At 51.3% G+C, this 13222-nt stretch overlaps 4 protein-coding genes across 4 annotated transcripts; 3 read left to right on the top strand and 1 right to left on the bottom strand.

Annotated features, from left to right (window-relative positions):
• Positions 1-16: 16 nt before the first annotated feature.
• Positions 17-1184, top strand: AFUA_2G09100 (putative polyadenylation factor subunit CstF64; the record flags this gene model as incomplete). Its single annotated transcript, XM_750151.2, has 2 exons — positions 17-68; positions 125-1184. 2 exons carry the CDS (start codon positions 17-19, stop codon positions 961-963), a joined length of 891 nt encoding a protein of 296 aa, XP_755244.1. The 3' UTR covers positions 964-1184.
• Positions 1185-1309: 125 nt separating this feature from the next.
• On the top strand, positions 1310-4701 carry AFUA_2G09110 (aromatic amino acid ammonia-lyase). The gene is made up of 4 exons (XM_750152.2): positions 1310-1638; positions 1700-2262; positions 2327-2433; positions 2491-4701. Exons 2-4 carry the CDS (start codon positions 2126-2128, stop codon positions 4428-4430), a joined length of 2184 nt encoding a protein of 727 aa, XP_755245.1. The 5' UTR covers positions 1310-1638; positions 1700-2125; the 3' UTR covers positions 4431-4701.
• Positions 4702-4960: 259 nt separating this feature from the next.
• On the top strand, positions 4961-11543 carry AFUA_2G09120 (putative SNF2 family helicase; the record flags this gene model as incomplete). The annotated part of the gene is made up of 5 exons (XM_750153.2): positions 4961-5261; positions 5315-5459; positions 5514-6254; positions 6310-11166; positions 11225-11543. 5 exons carry the CDS (start codon positions 4961-4963, stop codon positions 11526-11528), a joined length of 6348 nt encoding a protein of 2115 aa, XP_755246.1. The 3' UTR covers positions 11529-11543.
• Positions 11544-11562: 19 nt separating this feature from the next.
• On the bottom strand, positions 11563-13142 carry AFUA_2G09130 (complex I 24 kDa subunit family protein). The gene is made up of 3 exons (XM_750154.2): positions 12845-13142; positions 12454-12744; positions 11563-12377 (listed from the first exon to the last, which is right to left on the bottom strand). The coding sequence occupies exons 1-3, from the start codon at positions 12965-12967 to the stop codon at positions 11985-11987; spliced, it is 807 nt and encodes a 268-aa protein (XP_755247.1). The 5' UTR covers positions 12968-13142; the 3' UTR covers positions 11563-11984.
• Positions 13143-13222: the final 80 nt, after the last annotated feature.

Raw genomic sequence — 13222 nt, forward strand, 5'->3', positions numbered from 1 at the left:
TGACAAACGCATCAAAATGGCTCCAGAGAGGACCGGGAAGAGTGTGTTCCTGGGAAATATCCCTTATAGTATGTGCGCGTCCATTCGCCTCTGCTGTCCAGTCTCGCTAACGAATTCATTTCAGACCTTACGGAGGAACAGGTCAAAGACATCCTCAGCTCCGCTGGCACGGTTACCAAATTCCGTCTTATGATGAACCCGGAGACGGGGAAACCAAAGGGTTATGGCTTCGCAGACTTCGCCGATGCAGACGCCGCCGCCTCCGCAGTCCGAAACTTGAACGACTTCGAGATCATGGGCAGGAAGATCCGCGTGGACTGGCCTCACAACAACGAGAAGGATTCGGTCCCCCCTGACTACTCTCAGACATCTCAGATGCCTAGTCAGGATGTTCAAGCCGGTCAGCAGCCATCTGCGCCGCTCCCCCCTCTTCCCCCCGGTGTCGAGGTGCCGCCTCACTTGGATTGTCCAAACGCTATCTCTCAAACACTTTCCTCCTTACCCCCGAACCAGCTCCTTGACGTTCTTTCACAAATGAAGTCTTTGGCAATGACCGATCCGGCCCGCGCGACGGAGCTCCTGCGACAGGCCCCGCAGCTGGCGTATGCCATATTCCAGGCTCTGTTGCTCATGAATCTCGTCGACTACAGCACTTTGGGAGCAGTGGTAGAGCAAGCGACCCAACCAACCGCTGCGGCCGCTCCTTCGGCTCCCCCTGCGGCACAGGCTTTTCAGCCCTTCTCAGCCGTACCTGGTCAGATCTCCACGCCACCAATGGTCAATACTCCTTTTGCCCCTCAACCCGCAGCACAGGCGGCACCCCAACAACAGGTTCCATCGCAAGAAGAACTTCTACAACAGGTGCTCAGTATGCCACAGTCAGCTATTGATGCTTTGCCACCAATGGAACGAAATCAAATCATGCTTTTGCGTCAGCAGTTGATGCAAGGAGCCATGAGGTAGCGCCGCCCCACAGGTGTTCTTTCTTAATTGCGGATACTGTCGGACATTTATTGCCATTTTTCTTTACCTTTTTTTTACTATCTTGTCAACTGGGAAAGGGATGGCGCACATGGTTCATTACGGTCTACTGTGGTTCACTTGCATATCTTCAGAGCGAATGTATACCTAGCAGAGGTTACTTGTAGCAGATACCAATCTCACATACTGGATGTTTGTCTATGCTCCTAATGTCACTGTATGAATTAGCATCGCAAGTAAATTGGATACAACGGATGCTGCCTAGATTCTCTGGCCACAGAAACAAAATCAGGTGACGATGCGAGTGTTGGTGGTAACCAACTTCCGCAATATTCTCACAGACCTCAGGCTAGGAACGATATCACATTTCCTTCTTCATTCACGTCATTCCGATTCGCCAGGCGCTTATGGCCCTCAAAATAAAGGTCAATAGCGTCTGTACGCTCCACCCCCTAGCAAGAATTAATACGGGTTGCTCCACTACGATCCCTGTCTGAATCTCTCGCGGATCTGGTTCCCGTCAGACCTATCTATCGTTCTTGATCCCATGATCGGATTGACGCATGCTGCACGGCCGCAGCACAATTTATTCGAGCCACTGAGGATGTAACATGCAAGAGATTACAGGGAATAATTACCTGCAGTGCTCGAATCAAGGTTGGTCACCACGAGCTTTCGAGGCCTGCATGATTCCGAGACCCTCGTTGATCATCGATAGATCCCAACCAACCTTGATTCTGAATCAATAACCCCAGCGCTCGACCAACCAGGTTGTGCGACCTCCAAGCCATCCACAGCTGAGGAATGCGGGATTGGACAGAAAAAGAAGAAGCAAACACCGCAATGCCACCAACCACCCTCCCCCTGAACGCACTCATTCGCGGCAATGGTACTTTTGCAAGCCGATCCTCTGCCCCAATATTCAATACGGCGATCTTGGTCCTCCCTGGGAGGCGGATAGCTGAGCCATTTGCCTTCAGGTGGGGGGCGAGGGGAGGGCTCGACTCGTTTTGAATTCCAGGTCAGATTGAGGGATAAATAGGAGACTTGATTTGGCTTTTTCGAAGATAATTACTCCTAGAAGGTGTATATTGAGATATCAACTGCAAACCCCAATGCTTCATTAAGCTTGAAGGAATCGAAAATGAAGACTTCTAATCTCAATGCCCATCTTGAGACGGCCTGTCAGACCTGGCAGAGGCTGCAACACCTGCTGGAACGCCAGGATGTCGAGGTAAATGGCACAAGCCTTGATATAGCGGCTGTGGTAGCCGTGGCACAGTACGTACAGTCTGTCGCAATTCTAATAGCTGCAAACGCGAAGCTGACAATCTTGATACCGCAGCCATGGGTGCATACCTAGGATGACCATGGACCCTGTCGTCCGAGGCAGCATCGAAGCGAGTGTTCGAGTTTTGATGGACCATCTGGACAAGGGTTACTGCGTATACGGTATTTATGCTTTGTTCACCGGCATTGACCGATCTAGATGTTAATGAAAACCCGCAGGTGTCAATACAGGATTTGGTGGAAGCGCTGACTCTCGGACTGATCGAGTCGTTGCACTGCAGTCTGGGCTGCTCCAACTCCTCCAGGCAGGCGTTCTAGTTAGATCAGACAAGGGCTTACAGTGTCAGCAGCAGCAGTCGCTTGAATCGCACGCTATGCCTGCCTCGTGGGTGCGAGGCACAATGCTGGTTCGATGCAATTCAAACGCTCGCGGCCATTCTGCCGTCTCATTGCCTGTGATCGAGTCATTGCTGCGGCTGATCGAGAATCATATCACGCCTGTTGTACCTCTGAGAGGCTCCATCTCGGCTTCAGGTGACCTGATGCCGCTTTCCTACATCGCGGGAGCCATCGAAGGTAGCCCGGATGTATATGTGCAAGTTCAGGATGCAGATAAAACCCGCATCATGAACTCGCGCGATGCTTTGCTGTCCACGGGCCTCGAGGCGCAGACACTAGGACCAAAGGAGGGCCTCGGCCTCGTCAATGGTACTTCTGCCTCTGCTGCACTGGCCAGTCTGGTCATGTATGAAGCGCATCAACTGGCTGTCCTAGTCCAGGCACTATCAGCTGTGACCGTGGAAGCCCTCATGGGCAACGCAGAAAGCTTCCATCCGTTCATCTCCGCCATCCGCCCGCACGATGGGCAAATTGAATGCGCGAGAAATGTCTTGTCCTTCCTGCAGGGCTCGCAGCTCGCACAGAACGTGGAGCGGGATCTGAAAGACCGCAACCGTCCAGGCCTGATACAGGATCGCTACGCACTTCGCACCGTGCCACAGTGGATAGGCCCGCAGCTTGAGGATCTCCTTCTCGCACACCACCAAGTCACCGTCGAGCTCAATTCCTCCTGTGACAACCCCCTAGTGGACATGCAGTCCGGCGACATCTTTTACGGCGGCAACTTCCAAGCTGTCTCCATCACCTCCGCCATGGAAAAGACCCGGACTTGTCTTCAGATGTTCGGTCGGCTGCTCTTCGCCCAGGCCACCGAGCTCATCGACCCAAACCTCAACAACGGACTGCCCACCAACCTCGTCGCTGACGACCCCAGCCTCTCCTTCACCATGAAAGGCGTCGACATCAGCATGGCCTCCTACATGGCGGAACTAGCCTACCTCGCCAACCCAGTCAGCTCCCACGTCCAGACAGCCGAGATGCACAACCAGTCCGTGAACTCCATGGCCTTCGTGTCGAGCCGGTACACAATGCAAGCGGTGGAAATCGTCTCCCTCATGTGCGCCTGCAGCGTCTACATCGGCTGCCAGGCACTAGACCTGCGCGTCCTCCACCTCACCTTCCTGCAGCGCTCAACACAGCAGCTCCACGCGCTCACCTCCCACCTGTTCTCCAAACACCTCTCCGAACCCGACCTCGCAATCCTCAATGAAGCCTTATCGACACATTTCCAGAAATCCTGGCCAACAACAACCCGTCTCAACATCACCGACCGCGTCGAAGAAGTCGTCACAAGCGCTCTCCCCATCCTGTGTCGGACATTTGCTTCCAGCACAGGTACATGTACAAGCCAAGCCCCGACCTTCTCCAACCTGGAGACCTGGAAATCCCGCGCCAGTGCCCTCCTCAATGAGGTCTACCAGGACACTGCGCAGGCATTCTTCAGCTACCAACACACAGAGGAAATGCTCGGAACGAGTTCGAAAATCCTATACCAGACCGTCCGTCGACAGCTCGGCGTGCCGTTCCACCAGGGGTTCGTCGAGCATCCGACTGCGCAGAGTGATACTCTTGGTGGTCGTTCTAAAAAGACTGTAGGGTCTTGGGTATCGATTATCTACGAGGCGATCCGGGATGGTCGCCTGATGGATCCGCTGATGGCTTCGCTTCAGGCGGGGGTCGCAGATGGGTCTGACTCTGAGGCGGTTGATACCTTGAAAAATGGTTCCAGTGGCAAGTGCTCTTCCAGCGGCTTGGACTAGTTCCCGGTTCTTATAATACTTAGTAGCATGCACTATGATATGGCAAACGGAAACTGGGGCGTTAATCTACTTTTGTGTCGTTCCTGGAGGACTGCATTTAGTAGTGTCTTTCTGAAGTTTGTAGTACAATAATACAATTCCCTATCATGTATATCATCCATTGACTGAGAGACAGTGTGCACGATGCCAATGGCATAGAGTTGTCGTTACAACAGGACCCGTAGAAGCTGGCGGGTCGTCCAGTTGACACAGCGACAGACGTTCACCCCAGCGCATCATTCACTGTATCAATCACCAACCTTTCACCCTCTGATCCCACGCACGTAAACAAAATGCACCAAACCCCTCTTCTTTTCTCCTTTGCCCTCATTTCTCTCACCGCCTCACCGTTCGATTCCCAACACCCTATGAACCCACGTGACACAGTCGTGCCCTATCAATCTTGTCTACTATCCCCCATCGTGCCTATACTCAAAGTTCACTGAAGAAAAAGAGCCTTCCAAAAACACGTCAGTTGCGTTGAAGCAGACATGCCTCGTCGTCCTAGACAGGCTGCCCCGGCCCCCGCGCCTCCAGAGGGTCTCGATCCTGACATACCGGAAGTAGTGAGATCGCAGCCATATTCAGGAACGATGTCAGCAAAGACTCGACTTGCTTCTCATCTACCTCCTTTGTATAAGCTAGAAGACATCTATGACCACATGACGAAGAGGGCGCTGGAGCTCAATTTTGACGACGTCTTATCTCACTCGGGCTCGAGGCCATTGCGTGTTGTCACCATGTGCTCGGGAACGGAGAGTCCTCTGCTTGCTTTGGAAATGGTGCAGAAAGGTAAGCGATAATCTTTCCAGGTCCTCGACATCGTGAACTGACGTTCGGCATAGTCCTCAGGGAAAGATTTGGAAAGAACTTCGAGTTTCGTCATCTGTTTAGTGCTGAGATTGTGCCCTTCAAACAGGCATACATTGAGCGTAATTTCCATCCCCGTTTTCTCTTCCGAGATGTAAAACAATTGAAGAACCGGTTCGCGTGAGTAAATTCTTCGCTCGTCAAGCTTGACTGATCTTGCTGATCGCCCTTTAGTCAAACGGCATATGGTTCTCTCGAGAAAATTCCCAAGAACCCCGATCTGGTGATCGCGGGATTTTCATGCGTCGACTTCTCTGGTTTGAACAATAATAGAAAGACCCTCGATGAGCTGGGTGAGTCTGGAGGCACCTTCTGGGGTATCATTCGCTATGCCATAGCCTACCGTCCGCGGATTGTCATCCTGGAGAATGTCAAAACTGCGCCATGGGAAAAGATTGCAGAACATTGGAACGAAATAAACTATCTCGCTGTCCACAAAAGCGTCGATACTAAGGCATATTATCTGCCACAGACCCGAGAACGGGGATACATGTTCTGTATCGACCGCAACCTCTTGGGCAAGTGCGGTCTTTCTGAACAGAGTGTGATGGATTGGGCAAAGATTTTTGACGACTTCAAACGTCCTGCAAGCTCTCCAGCAGGTATGTTCCTATTGGATGCTGACGATCCAAGACTCGAACAAATCGAGAAAGACATGTCAATTCGGGTCACGTCCACAACAGTAAGAGCCACTATCGACTGGACAAAGTACCAAGCTCGCCATCAGAACTACCGTTCAGCCCAGGAACTCGGATTTGAAAGGCCGATAAGCAAGTCTCAAGATACCGGCGGATGCCAGATGCTGGACTTTGCGTGGCAGACGTGGTTCAGATACTTGCCCGAACGAATCTGGGATACAATTGATGTCAACTTCTTGCGGAAGCTGGTTGAGGGATACGACATGAACTTCAAAGAGTAAGGCGGTCCCTCCCTTTGAGAAAACAAGCAACCCAGCTAATGGATGCCACAGGAGATGCATTGAGCTCTCCCAAGGCGTTGAACGAGAGGTCGATAGTCGTGCGTTTGGCATTGTCGGCTGCATCACACCCGCAGGTATCCCATATATCACAACAAGAGGCGGGCCTCTGTGCGGGCTTGAGGCTCTGGCGCTGCAAGGTCTGCCCGTGAACAGACTTCTGCTCACCAGAGAATCACCGCGGGATCTGCAGGATCTCGCTGGGAATGCCATGAGCTCAACTGTTGTCGGTGCCGCAGTGCTCTCCGCCCTTATCGTGGGACATAAAGTGCTGCCGCCCGGAGAACACTCACCTACTCCCAGTAATTGTATTCCGAAGAACAAGAGAATCAGCCTCCATCAGAATCTCCTTCCGATGCCGCGGGTCTCGCAGCTTAGCCAACTCCACACAGCCAACATTTTGGATCTTCAAAGGCAAGCCGCAAGCAGCGCAAGGTACTGCTTATGTGAAAGGCAGTCTGGAGTAAAGCAAGATATCTTGAAGTGCACCTTGTGCGCGCATACTGCCTGCACTGACTGCGCCGGTAATCCATCTCATGCATACGAACGGTGGCCCGGTTTGATTCGCAGTCAGCCCTCTGTTTTCATTAGACGGTTCAAAAGCATACTGCCCGCTAGATTGATCATGTCTGGGTTGAATCGTGAAAGCTATCGTTCTTTCGATAGAAGCCTACCTGGAAACACCGATCATGTTTGGGAAAAATACTTGGATGCCGTCACCAGAACTGTTGGAGATGAGCTCCGTTTTTTGGATGTACGACGCAGTAAAGATTGGACTGCTGTCTATGAGGGAAAGTGCTCCATTTTGAAACTCGTCATCAGTGGTTCCACATTCGAGTGGTTGCTTTTTGCGAAGCCACTCGATTCGGAGCCTGCCCTATCCCTTCACCGTGAGATCCTATCGAAGCCCATCGCGCGCATGATCCAGGATCGAGGAATCTGGGAGGTGTGCGCCCCACTGAGTTCAAAGTTTACATTGACTATCTCAGGCACTGGCAGTCAGGTCCCGACTTATGAGGCACTTTGTGGTCTGCAAAAGAGAGAATTTGTTAATGCCAGCCGTTGGAATCGTCTGGAGGTTCAAGGCTCCAGCTACGATTGCGAGCATCTTGAAGTCGACATCCGTGGAACCTATCAGCTTCTGCCTGACTGTGGTACCGCAAACGGGTACCTGCATAAGAAAGAGGCCACCGATCGAGATCCTGAAGTGTATTTGTTCCTTGATCCCACGAAGCTTGGAGAGCCGAAGAACGACTCTTTTGTATTCGCTTTGGAGCATCAGCGTAGTCCCGGCTATGAGTCCCGAATCACAATTGCCGAATTGTCACACAAATGGCGCTCTTCCAAAGCAAACGATGCTCGCAGAAATGTCAACGCATATTATCGCAAATGGGTCCAGGTTCAAACCATGGGGCTGGATGTACACCCCTCAGATTCCACTATCACTTGTTGGGGCCTGCGGCCAGGGACAACTGTCTTCATGGCAAATACTGGCTGCCACGATGCAAACTTCCCCCTGCTGTCCCTCTCCGCGCCAGCTGATGCCATTGACTCTCTATGGCGTAAAGGGCCATGGCAAATAACCAATCCAACAGAATCGACATCTCTGCTCCGAGATTTTGCTTGGTTGCTTCAGAAGACTTCAGAGTTCTCTGGCTTCCGAGACTGGAACCCTATTACCACATATGTTTCACTGGGCGAAGAAACCGGCTCCATCTGCACTGTGTGCACCCCTCCAAAACCCAGAATACTGTGGGGTCGGGATATGAAAGGTTTGATCAAAGCATATGAGGATCCAAGGGATGCAGCTCTATATGAGCGTCAGGTAAAAGCGCAGCCATCACCGTTCTTGATTTTTCGCCGTGTCGATGATGATAACATTGGCCACTTCCTTGTCACCCTGAACGTGCAAACACTGTTGCATAAAGCCTATGCAAGGCTGGGCAGCTCCGGATCAAGCAATCCCTCGTTTTACTGGCGTCTTGTCCCAAACGCGTATGATGAACGAAGAGTCCGGTTCCCTAAATTCAATTTCCTGAGCAACAGAAACGATTCGCCTCACAGCCAACCGCCAAATTTTCGGAAAGCTCTGAGACTGGAGCAATTGCGGTCATTGACATGGATGTTAGAACAAGAAAAGGACGATATTGCTCCCTTCGTCGAGGAGGAGGTTGAAGAGGCAATTCTTCCGTCCATGATGTGGCGTGCAGAGGGCAAGGTCATGGTCCAGCGAACCGTCCGCGGAGGCGTCTTAGCGGACGACGTAGGATACGGCAAGACGGCGATCACACTGGGGCTCATTGACGTGCAACATAGCAGGGGCCATGACACTGTACCAAAGCCCATGGCGGGCTTCATTCCCTCTAAAGCAACTCTCGTTCTCGTGCCCCAAATCGTGCTTCAGCAATGGCAGTTGGAAATCACGAAATTCGTGGGCGAAAAGTACGAGGTCCTGGTGTTATCATCTGGAAAAGATTTTTCAGAAACGATGATCAGCAATATTCTTCGTGCCGATATTATTTTGGTGCCCTGGTCTGTTCTCAACCGCCAGTCATACTACGAGAGAATGCAAAAATTTACGGGCATGCCACGAGTTCCCGAAAGCGCAGGCCGAAACTTCGATGCTTGGTTTGCCGAGGCACAGAATTCCCTCAGAGAACAAGTCCAAATTCTGATGGATCAAGGACCCTGTGAATTCTTGGACTCTCTGCGCAAGAAGCGTCAAACTGTCAGGGCCACTCATAGAAACCGCACCTACACCCCGTCAAAGCGTCTTAGAGGAAAGCAGTATGCGGCAGCACACGAGACGGATGATACCAAGCCTGAGCATGGCATGCAATACGCAGACTTGTCTAGCGCAGAGGAGTCGGATGAGGATGACGACGCAGATCCTGAGTCTGTTTGGGCCAATGTAGAACATTTCATTGAGCTTCAGTCCGAAACCGCAGGAGGAGGCGCCACACATACACCTAATGAGTCCTACTCCGAGGACGATACTGCATACGAAGAGTCCTCAACGGAGAGCAATGACCAAGCGAACGCAGGACCCAGCAAAGACGGCACGAGTCTGAAGAGAAAGCGTGGCCAGTCAAGTACTGAAAAGGCAACAAAGACATGGGACGACCGGAAAGAATTCAACATCATCCGAAATGGAAAAAACCAGCAGTGGTATACGGTCAGGGCTCCTCTCTTGCATGCATTCCTCTTCCAGCGCATCGTCATCGATGAATTCACTTATGCCGGTAATGAGCGACTCGCGCCACTTCTGGCGCTACGAGCTCGTTCAAAGTGGGTGCTCTCAGGTACACCACCGTTGAACGACTTTGCCGATGTTAAAACCATCGCACCCTTCTTGGGAATTCATTTGGGAGTTGATGACGAGAATACATCATTCCAGAACCATCGTCTGAAGGTTCTGCGCAGAAACCGCTCAGACGCAGAAGTTTTTCAGTCCTGGCGGGCTCCGCACAGCGAGGCATGGCATCGCAACCGTCATGAAGTTGCTCAAAGATTTCTAAATCAGTTCGCACGTCGGAATATTGCAGACATTGACGAGATCCCTTGTTCAGAGCACCTTATTCTGATTGATCAGTCCCCGGCTGAGTGTGCAATCTACCTGGAGCTGTACATGCAGCTAATGACGCACAAAAAGCAGCTTCGTCGAAGCAGGCGCGGACGATTCAAAAATGATCAGAATGAGCGACTGGACGAAATCATCAGCAGCAGTATGTCAACAGAAGAAGCTCTGCTCAAGCGCTGCTGCTCAGTGACGCTGAAAGAGCGCTGGGAGGAGGGAAAGCCAGAAGCCGTCACCTGCAGTTCTTTGATTACAACTCGGGAGGAGCAACTGGCTAATCTTCGAGCCGAATTTTCGAGCAAGATGAAATTGGCCATCTGGCTCTACTTCACATGGGATCTGAAATATGAAAAATTTCACAAATTCGCTGAAGGCATCCTCATGCATCATTTTGGTGACGAGGTTGTGACTACTGCAGCCTTTCTGCTTTTCAAGTCTGCTATGTGCGCATCGCATCCGAACGACTGGAAGCTTTTCTTCACCGAAAAGGGATCCAACCCGAGGAAAGAGAACAGCCCAGAGGAAGCCGAAACTGGGACGACCGTCTCGCAGGAAAATGCAGGGAGCCTTGAGGGCGACAAGATGACAGAAGAACGTGTGGCCGGCAAGGGAGCACAGAAACGCCAGGCAAAGAAAACGAAGCGTGCTGAGGTTAATAAAGACCAATGCAGCGAGCTTCCAATCAAGCCGACGATACTCGATGACTTCGAACTGTGCATGGATGAAGTTACATCCATCTTGCGGAACATACTATCCGAGTGGGTTCGGCGTAAAAGAGCTCTGAGATTTCTTAGAACCGTGCGGATGCTCCAAACTAACAGGGAAACGCCTGGGTGCCACTGCTGCAGAGAAGAAGTACAGTCGCGCAGCGACTTAAATGTCGTTGGATCCTGCGGCCATGCACTGTGTAAGGACTGCACTGAGAAGACGGTTCGATTTGAAGAATGCATCGTCGACAACTGCCGTGGCTCAGGTACCAAATTCAACATGATCAGCGCTGCATCGCTTGGTTTCGAAGAAGACCGAAGCACTCAGTATGGAGGAAGAAAGATGGACAAATTGGTCGAGATCGTCAAAGAGATTCCAAACCAGGAGCGGGCGATCCTTTTCATCCAGTTTCCTGAACTCATTGATGTTGCGTCCAAAGCATTTGATTTGGCAAAAATCACTCACGCAGTGATAACGGCGCGTGACACCAAGAAGATTGAAGAATTTAAAAAGGGTAACGAAAAGGTTGCGATACTGCAGCTGGGTAGCGAGACGGCTGCTGGTTTGTAAGTGGCCTTCCCCTACCTTTCTTTCTCTTCTTTCTCATCCAATTTTTTTTCACAGAAACCTACAGTGCACAAATCACGTCATCTTCCTCTCGCCCATGCTAGCAGAGACGCAGTACGATTATGATTCCTCGATGACACAGGCAATTGGTCGCGCTCTTCGCTACGGTCAGACGAGACGCGTTCACGTCTACCACCTGCTCATGAAGAGAACAATTGACGTCAACATTCTTCAGGAGCGACGTGGGAAGATCCTGGTCGAGCGGAATGGTCAGGCTGTTTTGGTAAAAGCCGATGAATGCCTCGCTGAAGAAGCCTTAAGTTGCCAAGGACCTGCCTTGGTTGTGGATAACTTCTTGTGAGAAAACGACTCATCGCGTTTGTTCCTGGTCCGGCCCTTGATTTTTTGTACGATTAAGCGTCATGTCAGTAATGAGATAAAACAGCGAGTAGACAGTTCTCAAGTTTCAATGTGATATTTTTTGCCTGTCCGAATTCCACAAAGAAGAACCGCGATTCTAAAACGGACAGGTAATCAAGAATCTGGGCAAACAGGAATAAAAATGGAGCTCCGCTGGGATTGCTTAGCAAACCTCTATGGCAGATGATCTTCCAACATGTCTGTCTACCTCCAGGCAAAGAACTTCAGAATAACTCGTACTATACATGGTAGATATCTAGAAAGCATGCAGTGTCAGAACGCCTCACGTATTTCTCATGGATGAGACTGCGAAGATGCCACTGGAAAGGAAAAGCAAATCAAGCTGTAACTGAAAAATTTGAATTGTTTAACCGAGGGATTATAGTACGGAACATAATTAAGCCTGCTGATCCAAGGCACCGTCCTTCCGCATCATCGTCTCGGGGTCCCACACAGGATTTTGCAGGTTCGTGAGCCCGGCACTGTTCTCGCAGGAGTGTCTTCCGCTCAGAGGGCCTGGCGCGGGCACCTTAACTTCCTTGCCGCTCTCCGCGGCTGTGGCAGACTCCTTCAGGGCTGTGAGAAGGGCCTTGATGGACTCGGGCGTGAGATCTTCGTAGTAGTCGTCGTTAATCTGCACCATGGGGGCATTGACACAGGCGCCCAGGCACTCAACCTCGATGAAGGTGAAAAGGCCGTCTTCTGTTGTGTGCCCGGCAGTGATGCCCAGGTGCTCCTGGATGGCTTCGAGGATCTTGGTGCTACCGCAGCCACCTAGCTGGCAGGGTGTCTAATCAACCGTTTGCGTTAGCGCAGCCGTCCAAAGCTACCAATTCCCTTGGGATAGAAGTCGGCGGTATTCATACCGTGGTGCAAAGCTGAACAAAGTACTTTCCAACCGGCTCACGGTTATACATGGTGTAGAAGGTAGCGACTTCGTAAACTCGCATTGGGGGCATCTCAAGGATACGGGCGACTTCGTTCATGACGCTAATGCTGGTATAGCCGTGCTGGCGCTGGCCCAAGTCCAGGAGGGGCATAACGGCACCCTTCTTGTACTGGGGAGGGTAGCGTTTGAGGATCTCATCGACGAGTTTCATATTCTGCTCGGAGAACTTGAAAGGGATAGAGGGGTTGTTGTTAGGCTTGTTGCGATGCTAGAACTCCGAACAGTACCAGTCAGCCACTGTCTGATGTGCATTCCCATGATGAAGAAAATCCGAATATGCCACAATAGCTGATACTCTTCATACGTACCACGGCAAGTGTATCGCTGTAACGTTGCGGGCCAGCCGAGAACGGTCTGCATTGGGACTTGGGAATCTGGTGGAACAATTGGCGGCCAACCCGCGGGATAGCGGGGAAGAACTTGGAAGCCATTGCTGGCAAAGGAGAGGAATAGGAGGGGGATCGAAAGAGAGAACGACGGATTGCGGCTGTTGCGATGATGGCCGGAGTTGCAGATGAATTAAATGGAGTCGACGAGGCGTTTTGCGGGTGTTGCGATCAGCCAATCAGCGCTAAGAGATTACTCCACTGAACAACCTGAGGATTGAACGCAACATCAACTGTGCAAGACATTGAATTGTTCTCAAAGAAGAGGTAAATATTATTTGGACGTTTTCAAAATCTTAA

Source organism: Aspergillus fumigatus, chromosome 2 (assembly GCF_000002655.1).
Source record: "Aspergillus fumigatus Af293 chromosome 2, whole genome shotgun sequence".
Taxonomy (NCBI): Eukaryota; Fungi; Ascomycota; class Eurotiomycetes; order Eurotiales; family Aspergillaceae; genus Aspergillus; species Aspergillus fumigatus.